This window comes from Clarias gariepinus, chromosome 28 (assembly GCF_024256425.1).
Source record: "Clarias gariepinus isolate MV-2021 ecotype Netherlands chromosome 28, CGAR_prim_01v2, whole genome shotgun sequence".
In the NCBI taxonomy this organism is placed as follows: domain Eukaryota; kingdom Metazoa; phylum Chordata; class Actinopteri; order Siluriformes; family Clariidae; genus Clarias; species Clarias gariepinus.
This window is the reverse complement of record NC_071127.1, coordinates 15844635-15859925: the sequence shown is the minus strand read 5'-3', so window position 1 is coordinate 15859925 and position 15291 is coordinate 15844635. Positions and strand designations below refer to the sequence as shown.

Here is a 15291-nt window from a genome sequence, read left to right as displayed (position 1 = left end):
CATCACTATCACTCTTTCCATTTAGTACAAATTCCTTCAGTATAAGTTCATGTAAAAGCACTTAGGTCCAGTTGTGATAATGAAAAAAGCTACACAGTTGATTTTCTGTATTGTTAGCCCTTTTGAAATCACACATTTACATAATCTTACAGAAATATGAAACGCTGTACAAGAAGGGTATAAAACAATTGCTTACGGATAGAACACAGTATTGGTGCAAAGTTATTTATTTTTAAAGTTATACATACAATACAGAAAATGTGGGTGCCAACTACCTCTAAAGTTTATGCAACAGGGAAATAACCAATCTTGCTTTCCTAAAAATGTCAGCCGTTTTGTAGAGATGATTTTATACCTGCCCCTAAAGGGCCAATTTTTATAGTAGCATTATACTGTCTTGCTTTAAACTATAATAATTTAAAATGTACAGTATTCATATTTTATTTACAAATATTGATACTAAAATTGGTGTAAGCTTCTAAAAGCATGTGAAATTATTGCCTCAATTGAAGCATTCCGTGCAAAATTAAAGATTTTTCTCTGTATCCGTAACCTTTACTGTTACATGAATTTCTTAACGATATTTTAACAATTTTTCAGGTTTAGGCTTTTCATGTAAAATATAAATTGGCCAAGTGTTATCTGAATGACAATTAACTTCATTGAAAAGATTTTAATTGAACATTACGGATACTACACCTAAGTGACATGCTTTTAAGCACCAGTATTTTGGCCGTTAATTTAAATAATGTTTAATCTTTTGATTTAAAAATGTCTAAGTTAAAAATTTTTTTATAATAAATAATATAATATTTTTCGTTCTCAGTTATAAGCATCCCCGGTAAATGCCTATAAAAAATATTCATAACTCTGTAATGAACAGCTTCAGGTTTTAAGTACCATTGAGTTCACTGATTCACATTAATCCAGAAAAACATGAGTGATATTTGATAGACTGGAGTGGTGTGCTGAAAATAAATACCTACATGCTAAGATTTTTTTTTAATATGTATAAATTACCTTATCATATCAAAATATTGATATTGGCAGCATAGTAACGCTCATTTACTGCAACAAGCTAAAATTATTCATCGATTTATTTTATCTGGGGGAGCAACGAGATAGTGAAGGTGTGGACCAGGTGTAGGCACCGCCTTTGTTATCTTAGGCTGACAATAAGGGTTATTGTGATTAGTTACTTTTTTACCTGATTGCTGTGTGATCCACAAATATTTTATTAATTAAATAAACCTGGTTTGGCTCCACACTAAATCCGTTCTGCAGCAGCAAAGGAACCACTGATTGGCTGCTGAAGAGGTGGAGACAAGAATTTAATACACAGAATCTTGTTCAACTTCAGACGAAGTGTCACAGCCCTGACACAGCTCTCTCACAGGTAAGAGCCGATGCTATTAATGACTGATCAAAATAAGAGAATGTTAAAGAAATTTTTAAATTTTATCTTTAGTAGCTGCTTGTCTGAGCCATTTTATATGCATTTTTTTTTTTTTTTTTTTTAGTTATGGGGTTGAAAACAATTCTTCGTATTTTTGTTGCATCCCTGCTCTGTGGTAAGACTCCAGAATGAGACACATAATTTTTTATAGCATAACAGTATTGTGATTATAATTATGATTATTATTACTAATTTACATTCTCAAAACGTCTTAGGGCCATGTGCTGCTGGGCCTGCAGGGAAACAGTTTGCAATATCATTCATGCAGAATTACAAACCAGGGAATACAGGAGGTCAAGCACAATTCATCGTAGAGGTCTCAAGCCCGCCGAGTTCGCTCTTAAGCACAAAGGTGAAGGTGACTGCCCTGGGAAAATCCTCTGAGACGACAATTCCGCCAGGAAGTGGCAGGGCGCTCCAGCTACCTGTTGAGGTAGAAATGATTGGAAGCACAAGAAACAAACAGACTGTCCTGGTAGAAGCTGATCAGGACATTCTTGTGTTGTCACTTAACTCTAAGCCTTACTCAGCTGACACGTCAGTAATCTACCCTGTCCAAGACTGGGGGACGGAGTATTATATCTATACTCCACAAATGGGTCCACCTGACCAATATAAAGAGTTCTCCATTGTCAATCAAGGCATGCTAAACACTGTGGAAGTTCAGTTAAGCGGTATGGTGACGTTTGAAGGGCAGCAATACCAAAAAGGTAGCACACTTGTTGTCAATTTGGAGCCATTTGAAAGTATGCTAATCCAAAGTAAAGAAGATTTGACTGGTTCCAAGGTTTCTGCCAAGCAACCCGTGGCAGTTTTTACAGGACACAGTTGTACCTGGTATTTTACTGACTGTAATCACGTGTATGAGCAACTACTTCCTGTAAGTAGCTGGGGAAAGGAGTTTTTAGTTGCAACTCTTGCATACACAAAACCTTCATACAGATTCGATTCAGTAATCATTCAGGCGTCAGAGAACACCGAAATCCAAATTAATACTCAAGATGGTGCAACTTCTCCAAAACAAATGGTGGCTGGAGAAACACTCTATATCAACCTCCCATATCCAAACTCACTAAATTTGATGAGCAATAAGGGAGTTCAAGTGCTCTATGAGTTTAACGGTGGAATTAACCAAAATGGAGAAACTAATGATCCCTTCCTCATTACTGTCCTGTCGATAGATCGCTTTAGCACCTCATACGCACTGGGAAGTCAACCTGGCTTTACCAATGAAGGTATTATTATAGCTCAAACTTCAGACTTGGGAGGAATGACATTAGATCAAAATCCACTACCAAATGACCTTCAGTGGTCTCAAGTAGGGAAAAGTCAATACTCATGGACACAGATTAGTTATGATGCAGGCACAGGCTTCCAACAAGTTTCCCATCCAGACTCAGCTTTTGCTCTATACAGCATCGGTGCAGCAAAATACAATGGATATGGATCTCCTGCCCTTGGTGATCCTCCAGGTAAGGAAGTACAGTTATGAATTTAATTACAGAAAATACTTTTCCAAAAACCTGTAGATTGTCATGAGTCATGAGGTATATCATCAAGACTCAAGCAATGATCCATGCACCATTTCTTTTTTCTGACTGTCAAATTTGAAAAAGTCCAGAGAAAATATATAGCTGCCTGGTGAAAAACTAAGCCAATCGTAAATGTAGGGAGAGAGGTAATAACCAGAGTATTTACTATAAAATGCAAAAGAGACAACTGTTTGAATGCCGATTTCTCTCGAAAACATTTTAAGCATTTTAAATCTGACTTGCACAACTATCCCCTGGTTTGCAAACAATGGAAAGTCCTTAATAATCAGACAAGAATACAAACGCTTTTAGAGAAACAACATAAATGAACTAATTCTCCAAAATTAATTTTAGCTACTGTTGGCGACTGCTGGGTCATGGGAGATCCACATTACCGAACATTTGATGGCAGTTACTACAACTTCATGGGCAATTGTACATATATCATGGCTAAGAACTGCCATGTGGACAGTTTTCACCCTGCTTTTGAAGTCCAAACTGAAAATGAGCGCCTTGGAAGTGCGAAAACCGTCACTGTCAACAAAATCATCGTCAGTGTCTATGGTACAATCATCACAATTGTCCGCCATGAGACTGGGATTGTACGCGTAAGTATACACTATAGAAAATGTGTGGTGTGGGTAAAGTATAATTGTACCCCTAGTTCATATCATGACTTTCATTTGCTAACTTTGTTCAGATCAGTGATTCACTTTGGTACCTTCCAATCTCCTTGGACAATGGCAAAGTAACTCTTCATCAAAGTGGCATGTCGGTCATCATCAAGACAGACTTTGGACTGTCAGTTCAGTATGACTGGGATCAATATTTGGTGGTGAAAATACCAGGAAGCTTCATGGGAAGAATGTGTGGAATGTGTGGAAACTTCAATGCGAAGAAAGAGGATGACCTCATCACTCCCAGTGGCGGTGTAGCAAGCAGTATTCCACAACTTGGAATGAGTTGGAGAGTGCCTGGTTTGCCAGGAAATGCCTACTGCACTGATGATTGTGTGGGCCAGTGTGAGAGCTGTCAAGGAGAATTATGGTTTGAACGTTTAGCTGCAAAGGCCTTCTGTCACTTGGCCACACTTCTCACTGAAGGTCCCTTCAAAGATTGCCACTCGGTCATTGACCCCAAGGTTTTTTATGAAAATTGCCTTTTTGACTACTGTATGGGAAAAGGATACAGAAACTTCCTATGTAAAACAGCACAGATTTATACAGATGCTTGTCAGCGATCTGGTGTCCATGTGCATAACTGGAGACACACCATCGGCTGCTGTAGGTATAAATTACCAATATCATTGATTATAAAAATAGATGTGTTAATTACAGTCACAACCATAATGCTAATTTTTGACTGTAGGGAATTGTTTTCATAATTGATCCATTATATCTGATGATTAATTACACTGATTTGTATGGAAACTTTAATCTTAGTGAGTGAAAGTTTTGTAGATAGAGGTTGCCAGAATATAAAATCATTTACGTATTTACGTTTGAAATGCAAAAGAGATGTTCTTATGCAAAAGTAGCTATATTTGGGGCTAGCTTAGTGATTAAGGTGTTGGTCTACTGATTTAAATATCCCAGGTTCAAACCCCAGCACCACCAAGGTGAGATCTTGACCAAGGTGAGATCTTAGCCAACTAAATGTCTCAAATTAGAATTGGATGGTGGATACAACATATAAGCAGAGACAGTTCAATGTGACTCATGAAGTGAGGTTTTAAAGTTTTTTTTTTTTTTTAATCTCCGCAGCTAACCCTACATGCCCAGCAAACAGTCACTTTGAGGCTTGTGCCTGTCCTGCTACCTGTGAGAACCCCACTCCTTCTGCTGCATGTAAAGCAAACTGTGTAGAGGCTTGCGTTTGTAATGACGGATACTTGTGGAGTGGAAACAAGTGTGTCCCTACAAATCAATGTGGCTGCATGTACCAAAGTGCAGGTGATGATCGTTACCTACAGGCTGGAGAATCTATCTGGGCTGATGACAGCTGCAGCACAAAATGCACGTGCACCCCAACAAATGGTCAAGTTGTATGTGAAAAAAGCAGCTGCCCAGGTGGAACAGAATGCAGTGTAGTCGGTGGGAACCGAGGCTGCCATCCAGTCCATCAGGCCACCTGTAATATCTATGGAGATCCTCACTACACCACATTTGACAACAGCACATATGCCTTTCAGGGCACTTGTACTTACACTGCTGCTCAGGGCTGCCTCCTGGAGGGAACAAAGCTCACTCCATTTGCAGTGATAGTAGAGAATGCAAAGTGGAATGAAATCCAATCCAATCCAAATGTTTCTATGGCCAAGGTTGTGATTGTGCAAGTGTACGGCCTGACATTAATGCTGCAAAGGAATCAACTATATCAGATAATGGTTAGTACAATCTGTATACTATACACTATACACTGTGGTTTCAAGTATTTAGTTATTGCAGTAAACAATCCCAGTGATTCAAATTTCACAAGTTGTTGTTTACTGTATACAAAATTAATAATTCGCTCATTTAAATTTAATTAGTACATGGGTAAATTGAGCTTTTTCTTTTAAAGTAAAGTGGGGTTACAGAAATAATAATCCCAAACCTGGGTTGCTTAAAAAAGGACAGGGCTTAAACATTTTTCTTAAGATTATGAAGGTAAAATAGGTGTACTTTTACAACTTTTTATTACATCTTAAAATCATTTCTCATTTTAATATGCAAAGATTTTGTACCGTTTCAATGCCATGTGCCAGAATATCAGTTATAATAACCTAAAACACAGGATTGCTACTTGATCAGATTAGCTTTTTTCCTGATCTATTCCACTGACATCATGTTGAGTTACAGCACAGATCATATATATATATGCAAAGGTCTCCATTCTCCCAAGACAGAATGGAGACCTTTGGAATTTGGAGAAAGGAATTTGAAAACCTTTTGAGGAAATGAATTACTGTATATAACAAATGGTTGGTTAGGTCTATTTGATCTAACATTATAATAATCAAATCCAGAATCCTTCACGTTTTTATCCTATATTTTAGGTTAATGGATTATTAACCAACATTCCAGTAAGTCTGGACAATGGAAAAGTGAGGGTGCAGCAAGAAGGCAATCAAAATGTGATATTAACAGACTTTGGCTTGAGAGTTTCCTTTGATATGATATATCACGTCACCATTACAGTCCCAAGCAGCTACGCTGGAAAGATCTGCGGCTTGTGTGGAAACTTTAATGGTAACAAGAACGATGAGTACCTGTTGCCAAACGGCAAGGAAACCAAAGACATCAAACAGTTTGTATCTGCGTGGAAGGTACCTGTTCCTGGTCTTGGGTGTGATGATGGCTGCAGTGGTGACCTCTGTCCAAAGTGTCCTGATGCTAAGAAAACTGTATTTGAAAAAAGCTGTAGTATTATTACCAACCCTGCAGGTCCATTTGCTCCATGTCACAGTGTAATTAACCCTGAATCCTACTTCAACGATTGTGTCTACGATGTCTGCATGGGCGAAGGAAATCAAAATATGCTCTGTCAAGACATTGCTGCATACATGACTGCCTGTCAGAATGCCGGCGTTAATGTGAAAAATTGGAGAACACCAGCATTTTGTCGTGAGTATGAAGCAAACTTGTAGAAAGCAATTAAAAGCCATGAGATGTAAGGAATTTATAGATTCCTTTTTCTTAATCCTTGCAGCCTTATCATGTCCTCCCAACTCTGTCTATGAAATCTGTGTAAACGTCTGTGATGCACCTTGCCCTGGCCTTACTAGTGTAATGGATTGTAATATCCAGACCTGTGCCGAAGGCTGCATGTGTAAACCTGGATTCTTTAACGACGGGACTGGCTGCGTCACCGCAAATCAGTGTAGCTGTTATGAGAATGGAAACACCTATAAGGTAAGCCATATCTGTAGTAAGAGTGACTTACATTTTTATCTCTTCATACTGTACAGTCAACATCTGAGCAGTTGAGTCAAAAGTGACAACTTGGGGGTGGCTGGGTGTGAACCTGTGACCTGCCAATCAGTAGTCCAGTGCCTTAAACACTAAGGGACCCCTGGCCCCCACTGTATAAATAAAATAGAATTGAAATGAATAAAGCATTAGCTAATAAGCGGTAATGAGTCATATCTCCTCTGCGTTATTGTTATCATATGATGTTAGATCTTGAATCTTAGCTGCTGCTTTCAGCATAATAAGAAAGCTAAAACAAACATTTAAAATGAAAAATGTAGGCAAAATAGACAAAAAAATCATTAAATAAAGATTGTTGCAGAGAAACTGGTGCTGTACTGTGGGATATGGCAGCACAATGGCTTAGTGGTTAGCACCATCGCTTTGCACCTCCAGTGTCCAGGTTCGTTCCCTGCCTCAGGGTTTGTGTACATAGAGTTTCCATTTTCTCCCTGCGCAGCCAAAAGACATGCAGATTAGTCTAACTGCGTTCCCAAAATTGGCTGTAATGTCCCGTATGGTCCCTAGTTGAACTACAGAGGCTCCTAGATAGATGGACTGTATAGTATACTGTACTGTATATGCATATATATTAGTATAAAAATCTGATAATTGTAAAAAAAAATTGTTTTTATTATTACTTGACCATTATTTTAAGAACATTTATTTTTATTGAAAGGCAGGATTATAATATATCATGCTACATCATGCAGTCTGATATCATTATATGACCTTCTGTAGACAACAAATTGACATTATAACTCTGTTTAAACGTTTAATTTCTTTGTTTATAATTGAAAAAAGAAAATAGACTGTAGACGTGATTAAGTGTTAAACTCTTTTTTCAGATTAATAAGACTGTCATCACAGATTCTTGCAAGGAAAAGTTGACCTGCCATGCCTCTGGTGTAGTGAGTCATGAAACCATGGAATGCACATCTTTGGAAGTTTGTGACATACAGAATGGGGTTTTAGGCTGCTATCCGAAGCCTAATGGTGAGTGAATGCATTTTTGCTCAAGAGTTGTCTTTCTTAAAGGTTTAGGATTAGAAATATTGTAACTTTTAATCTCCCCACAAATACTCCACAATACTATTATAACTGTAGTAAATTAAAATGAAATAATTAAAAAGTAAATAGTTGACAATTATTTCAAGGTTTGCATTTTTTGTGAATAAGTTGATGAGTTTTTTAGTTTTTCCTTAAACTGGAACAGATAAGTGTTTGGTCCGCTTATTGTTTAAATTACGTTCATGATGTATTTACAGAAGATCATGCTGAATTAGCAAAAATATTGACATTATTTAATAAATTTGACAAATTTAAAAATGATAAAAAATGAAAAAGGTGACTGCAGCATGGTGACCTAGTGGTTAGCACTGCCACCTCGCACTTCCAGGGTCCGGGTTTATTTCCCATCTCAGGTCTGTGTACATGGAGTTTGCATGTTCCTTGGTGGGTTTCCTTTAGGTATTTTGGTTTCGACCCACTTTCCAAAGACATGCAGAATAATCTAATTTCCAAGTTGCCCATAGTGTGTGTATGGTATATATCCTATGATGGATTGGCATCCAGGGTACATCCGGCCTCGTGCTCTCCTGGAATAGGCTCCAGGCCCTCACAACCCTGTATACAAAGTAAAACGGTATAGAAAATGAGATGAGATAAGATAAAAAAGCCAACATTCCAAGCATGCATTTCCTCATCACTTAATTAATCTGTGAAAAATACTAGCAGGGGTGGAAAGAGGTCAAATATAATGAAAATTTTTATTTAAGTATATTTTTTTCTTTGGTTTAAATATCAAGCAACAAATCAATGTTTAGTGGTAGTCAAAACAATTATGAAGCATTCATAGACAAAGATAAGATCTGCCTAATATTAAACTCTAAAGCCAGGAGCCGGGAAAACAGGGAAACACTGAATGATGACCATGATGAAAGGGAAGGATGACCATATGATGGTTCTAAATAATTAAGCTGCCAAAGCCAGGTTGTAAAACATGGAGTAAAATGAGTTTGAAGTAAAGAAATCATGCTTTCAGTGCTATAATTTACTAGCAGCATGCACCTTTTTTCAGCTTAGAAATACCATTGCACCAATAGATTTAAAATATAATTTTGTAAGATTTATAGCAATGCCTTAATTAGGGACATCTTCTTGTTAATTTTTTAATGTATAAATTCCAAATCATTAGTACGATCATGTCTAATCCTATTCCCATATTGTAATTATTTCTTCTAGCTTCACCAGGCATCTGTTATGTCATTGGAGACCCACACTACCGTACTTTTGATGGCGATTACTATAACTTCATGGGCAACTGTACTTACATCATGGCCAAAAACTGCCATGTAGACAATGATCATCCAGGATTTGAAGTCCAGGCCATAAATAAACGTACTGGAAGCTCAAAAGCCATTAGTGTCAGTGGAGTCACCATTCAAGTCTATGGTCAAACCATCACTATTCTCCAGCATGAGAGTGGACTTGTCAGAGTGAGTTGATTTTTTTTTCCTTTATTTCAATTGCCAATATGTTGGTATTAGCAACATTTTCAATCTTACTGTTTTAATATTTACATTTTTATACATTTCAGATCAGTGATTCTCTCTGGTATCTTCCAATTTCCTTGGTCAATGGCAAAGTAACTCTTCAGCAAAGTGGTCTGTCAGTTATTCTCCAGACAGACTTTGGATTGTCAGTGCAGTATGATTGGGATCAATATTTGGTGGTGAAAATACCAGTGAGCTTTACAGGAAGAATGTGTGGCATGTGTGGGAACTTCAATGGAATTAAGGGCGATGACCTGACCACTCCCAGTGGCAGTGTAGCAGGCAGCATTCCCCAACTTGGAAAGAGCTGGAGAATACCTGGTGATGCCTATTGTACAGATGATTGTGTGGGCCAGTGTGAGAGCTGCCAGGGAGAGTCGTGGTTTGAACGTCTAGCAGCAGAGGCCTTCTGTCACTTGGCCACACTTCTGACTGATGGTCCATTCAAGGATTGCAACTCTCTCGTTGACCCCAAGGTTTTCTATGAAAATTGTCTTATGGACTACTGCATGGGAAAAGGGTTTAAGAATTTTCTGTGTAAGACAGCAGAGATTTATACAGATGCTTGTCAGCGAGCTGGGATTCGTGTCCACGACTGGAGACACATCATTGGCTGTTGTAAGTTTTGTGAAGTGTGTGTATTCATCAGAAAACTCAAACCTATGACCTTAGAATATAAAATTACATAGAATATAATTTAACAGCACATGAATGTAGGAATTTGCAAAATGTAAAACAAATGTTAATTAAACAAAAAATTAGCTATATTAGGGCTTAGCGATTAGCACTGTAGTCTTGCACCACACATGACATGTAGACATGTAGATTAAGCTAATTGTCATTATTAAATTACCCTGGTATAAAAGTGTGCCTGTAATCTGCGATGGATTGGCACCTAGTCAAAGGTGTACCCCTAGGTCTAGACTTAGGGCACTGGATAGGCTTAAAGCGCCCTACGACCCTGTATATAGGATACAGCAGTATAGACCAAGAGTGAGTTAGTGATAGATATATTTTGGCTGCTAATTTGCCCCCAAAGAACAATATTTGAATAAAATAACAGCTGGAAGTTTTTTGTGACACGGCTTTGCAGTTCTGGATCCTTATGCTTTTACCCATTTTGGGACACAACACGTAGGACAAACCTACTTACAGTAAGCTCTGTCAGATTTGTTGGAGATCTCAAGTGAACAGCAGTTTCAAGTTTTACAACAAAACTTAAAGTTTTTTCTCAAAGGTCTGGATTGAGGTTTGTGTTTGACTAGGCTATTCAAACACAACCAAATTCAGATCCAGTTGAGCCTTTGCACTATGCTTACTTCCTGTTTAAGGGGTAAATCTCCAGCCTCAAGTCTATTTGGCCAGATTTGTTCTAGGTTTGTTCTTTTTTGGCACAACCCATCTTACCATTTACCCCGTGCAGTTTCCTAGTCACTAGTGCCTATTTAATTTAAAGCACTCCCATTAAATAATGCTACCACCACCATGGTTCACTGTGGGCAAAGGACTTCTCAGAGTCATGAACAGCCCAACCAAAGCCAAGATGGCATTTTCCCACATCTTTGACAAGTCTCCAATAAATTTTTAAATATTAAAAAAAAGCAATATGTAATAATATTAATATTATGAGCTATTTTGTGGAAATGCATGGCATATATTTCCTAATAATTCATCTTAACATTCAATCTGTAACACTACAGATTATGTAAAATAAAAAGGGGTAAATTCCTATACATGCTACTATAACTGGTTGCTGTAGGTATCTGTACATTGCTTTTGAACCAAAATGTGTTAATTTACTGAAATCTTTTTTTCCCCCTTTCTTTTTATTCAGCTTCTCCGGCATGTCCAGCAAACAGTCACTTTGACTCCTGTGCTTGCCCTGCTTCCTGTGAGAATCCCACTCCATCTCCTCAGTGCAAAGCAAACTGTGTAGAGGCTTGTGTTTGTAATGAAGGCTACTTGTGGAGTGGAAACACGTGTGTCCTGAAAAATCAGTGTGGCTGTGTGTACAAAAATGGAGGTGATGTGCGTTACTTACAGGCTGGGGAATCCATCTGGGCTGATAACAGTTGCACCAAGAACTGTACCTGCAACCCAACAAATGGTGAAATTATTTGTGAAAATGCACATTGTCCGGTTGGAACTGCATGCAGTGTTAAAAATGGAATCAGAGCCTGCCAGTCCGTCTCTCATGGCACCTGTAATATCTATGGAGATCCCCATTACAACACATTTGACAACAGCACTTATGACTTCCAGGGCACTTGTACTTACACTGCTGCACAGGGCTGCCACCTGGAGGGAACAAAGCTCACTCCATTTTCAGTCATAGTAGAGAATGAAAGATGGAATGAAATCCAATCCACTCCGAATGTCTCTATGGCCAAGGTGGTTGTTGTGGAGGTGTATGGTATGACATTGGTCCTGAGAAGAAATCAGCTACATCAGATAATGGTTAGTATAGCCTTCTTTGCAGTTTGTAATACTTTGGAAAGGTTATGAAAAAAATGATGTACCAAAGCATTCACTGGAACTTTCCTTTTAGGTTGATGGTGTCTTAACCACTATCCCTGTAAGTCTCAATAACGGTGAAGTGATTGTTCAGCAGGAGGGCTACAATAATGTAATCATTACAAGCTTTGGTTTAAGAGTAGCCTATGACATGGTTTACCATGTTAATATCAGAGTCCCCAGCACCTACCTTGGAAAAACCTGTGGCATGTGTGGAAATTATAACGGTAATAAGAACGATGAGTTGCTGTTGCCAGATGGGAAGGAAACCAAAGATCTCAGCACCTTTGGAGCGGCTTGGAAAGTGGCTGTCCCTGGTGTTGTGTGTAATGATGGCTGCAGTGGTGATTTCTGTCCAAAGTGCTCTGAAGTGAAAAAACGTATATTTGAGAAGGACTGCAGCATTATTACCGACCCTAAAGGGCCATTTGCTGCCTGTCATGATGTAATTGACCCTCAATCCTACTTTAGAGACTGTGTTTATGATGTCTGTACAAGTGACGGAGATGCACATATGTTGTGCCATAGTATCACCGCGTACATGATTGACTGCCAGGACTTTAAAGTTCCTGTGAAGCCCTGGAGATCACCAACATTTTGTCGTAAGTGTCAAGTGGATCTGTAGAGATCAGTTATACTATGGTTATATCTAACAATATTGAATTGACATAAAAAGCTTTGAATTGAATTCTATTTTTTATTATTCATTTATCATTTTTGTCAAACTGCCAAATCTAAAGCCAAAAACCACCAGCATTACATCATACAAGTCAGGTTGCTAAAGTACAACAAAAATACATATAGTTTTCTCATTTAATCATATTTTGATTGATCTAATCAAAATTTGACTCTTCTCATCTAATTTTGTTACCTAAACCTATCGAACTCTTAAATATTAATTTGTTACACATTTTATTAACTAATGATAAATTTAATCTTTTTTTAAAAATAATTTGAATAATAATTTGATCATTTTTTGTTTGTTGTAGCTCTGAAATGTCCTGACAACAGTGTTTATGAAATCTGTGCAACGGCATGCAACACACCTTGTCCCGGCCTCACTGACGTCATCAAATGTAATATTCAGACATGTAATGAAGGGTGTATGTGTAAAGCAGGGTACTTTAGCAATGGAACAGGTTGTGTTGAAGAGAATCAGTGTAGCTGTTATGACAATGGGAACAGCTATAAGGTAAGTTAAAACATCTGATACTTACACCAGATATGCCAAGGCACTTTTGTACTGTAAGTCATTTTGGATAAGAGCGTCTGCCAAATTCTGCCAAAAGCGTCTGCCAAATTCAAATACTTTTCGGGGTGTGGCTATAGGTTTGGTTTATGCTATGGTTTATAACATAAATTATGTCTTTTTGTACAGATCGGCCAGGTTGTTATCACAGACAATTGTCAAGAAAAACTGATATGCCAGAAGTCTGGTATTGTCAAACATGAGAGTATGCAATGTAGCACTGGAGAAGTATGCCAAGTAGAGAATGGTGTTCGTGGATGCTACCCGAAACGATGCATGTTGGAGTCTGCAGGCTCATTCACCCTGTTTAACGGAACGACTTGGACCATGCCATTTATGGGAGCTTTTGACCTGGTGAAAGTATGTGACGATACTGCTATGGGCATTTGGTTCCGTGTGGTGGCGGTGTTGCAAGAGAGAATTGGACTCTTCACCCCTTCAGCTGTTCACATCTTCTTTGAAAATGTTCTTGTAACTGTTATTAGCCAAAATGAGATCTGGGTGAGCGAAAAAAATGGCCCATTACAAAATAAAATCAGACGTTCAATTGTTACAGAAATGGTAATTTCCAACTAATCTTCTTTTCTTTCCGAAATATTTAGTTCAACGGTAGAAAGATGACCCAGCCTACGATGGAAAGGAGCGGAGTAATCGTTAAGATCATTGATCAGTCAGTTATCATTGAGAAGGCATCTACCCTCAAATTGTCTTTTAGTCTATCCCAAGAAATCATAATCACAGTGGACGAAGGAATCGCTGACAAAATCTGTGGTGCCTGTGGAAAACTTACTGGCTCTATTCCTGGTCAAAGCATAATGTTCTATATGGATCAATTCCGAGCTTTTGATTTTCCCACTTGGTGAGTAGCAAAATTAAAACAATATGGCTGAGTGTTTGTAGGCACCTGACTATGAGACCCACATGTGCTCCTTGTCTAAACTGTTCCAATAAAGTTGACAGCACACAAATGTATAGAAAGTGTCTGCTTTGACAATTGTTCTTTGCTGGAAATAAGAGGCCCAAACCTGTTCTAGCAAGACAATAGGGGTCTACACACAAAGCGACTTTCATAAAAAACATTATTTGCTAAATATCCTGCACACAGCTCCATGTTCAATCCCATTCAACACCTTTGGGATAAACTGAAACTTTTTTAACATAAACCTCAGTATACCTCTAGTGGCTGAATAAAGACAAATCCCCACAACCATGCTCCAAAATCTAGTGAAATGCCACAGAATTGGGAAGGTAGGTTTTTATAACACTAAAGGAGGGAATAAATCTCCAGTAGGATAAGCATATGGGTGAGATGGTCAGGTGTCCACAAACATTTGGCTCTATATAATATATTTTGTTACAGCACGAAATAACTGAACATAAATATTAAAAAAAAATTTTACCTTCTTTTAGAAATATTATGTATGTATAACAAGGGAACCATTCCTTGTACTGGTCGTGTGAATGATGTTGCTGTCTTTTCTGTCCCAGCAAACACTTTTGCCGGCCGGTGTATTTCTGTTGTTGTTGTGGTTATTATTATTATTATTAATATTATTATTATTATTATTATTAGCATTATTAGTGGTAGTAGGAGGAAAAAGTCAAAGATGAGAATTAAAACTTATGTGACATACAGTATACAGTACATTCAAAAATAATATCTTTGTTTTTTTTTCAGCATCTCATGATGGGAAAAGACATGCTTTTTAAATATTGCCATCTGAGAACATAAACCAGGCAAAAATGCTGAATAGTATGCTACATGATTTCTTAGTTGATCTCCTGAAATGATAAATTGAATAATTACAATTTTCTGAAATTGTAAGCCAAAATCAAAAAATAAATAAAGCTCTTGCAATATGATATGTCTTTCTTGTTTTGTTACTATCTATCTATCTATCTATCTATCTATCTATCTATCTATCTATCTATCTATCTATCTATCTATCTATGACAAAGACAGTAGGTAGCACAAAACAAGACAACAATACTATCATTACCGAAAGATCATCTTTCCCATGCTGAAGCATGGTGG

General features: G+C 37.8%; 1 protein-coding gene across 1 annotated transcript; it reads left to right on the top strand.

The window, feature by feature from the left end:
* Positions 1–1373: 1373 nt before the first annotated feature.
* LOC128515658 (IgGFc-binding protein-like) lies at positions 1374–15119 on the top strand. Its single transcript, XM_053489758.1, has 17 exons — positions 1374–1396; positions 1521–1571; positions 1672–2928; positions 3343–3596; positions 3689–4271; positions 4752–5374; positions 6026–6593; positions 6679–6881; positions 7787–7934; positions 9183–9436; positions 9538–10111; positions 11328–11950; positions 12042–12609; positions 12997–13199; positions 13386–13757; positions 13859–14115; positions 14935–15119. Exons 2-17 carry the CDS (start codon positions 1523–1525, stop codon positions 14942–14944), a joined length of 6546 nt encoding a protein of 2181 aa, XP_053345733.1. The 5' UTR covers positions 1374–1396; positions 1521–1522; the 3' UTR covers positions 14945–15119.
* The last annotated feature ends 172 nt before the right edge of the window (positions 15120–15291 follow it).

Coding starts and splice junctions, on each gene's coding strand:
- LOC128515658 (XM_053489758.1), top strand. CDS start 1,523: ATGGGGTTGAAAACAATTCTTCGTATTTTTGTTGCATCCCTGCTCTGT. Junction 6,882..7,786: donor AGAATGGAAACACCTATAAG/GTAAGCCATATC, acceptor CTCTTTTTTCAG/ATTAATAAGACTGTCATCAC. Junction 13,758..13,858: donor TTAGCCAAAATGAGATCTGG/GTGAGCGAAAAA, acceptor CGAAATATTTAG/TTCAACGGTAGAAAGATGAC.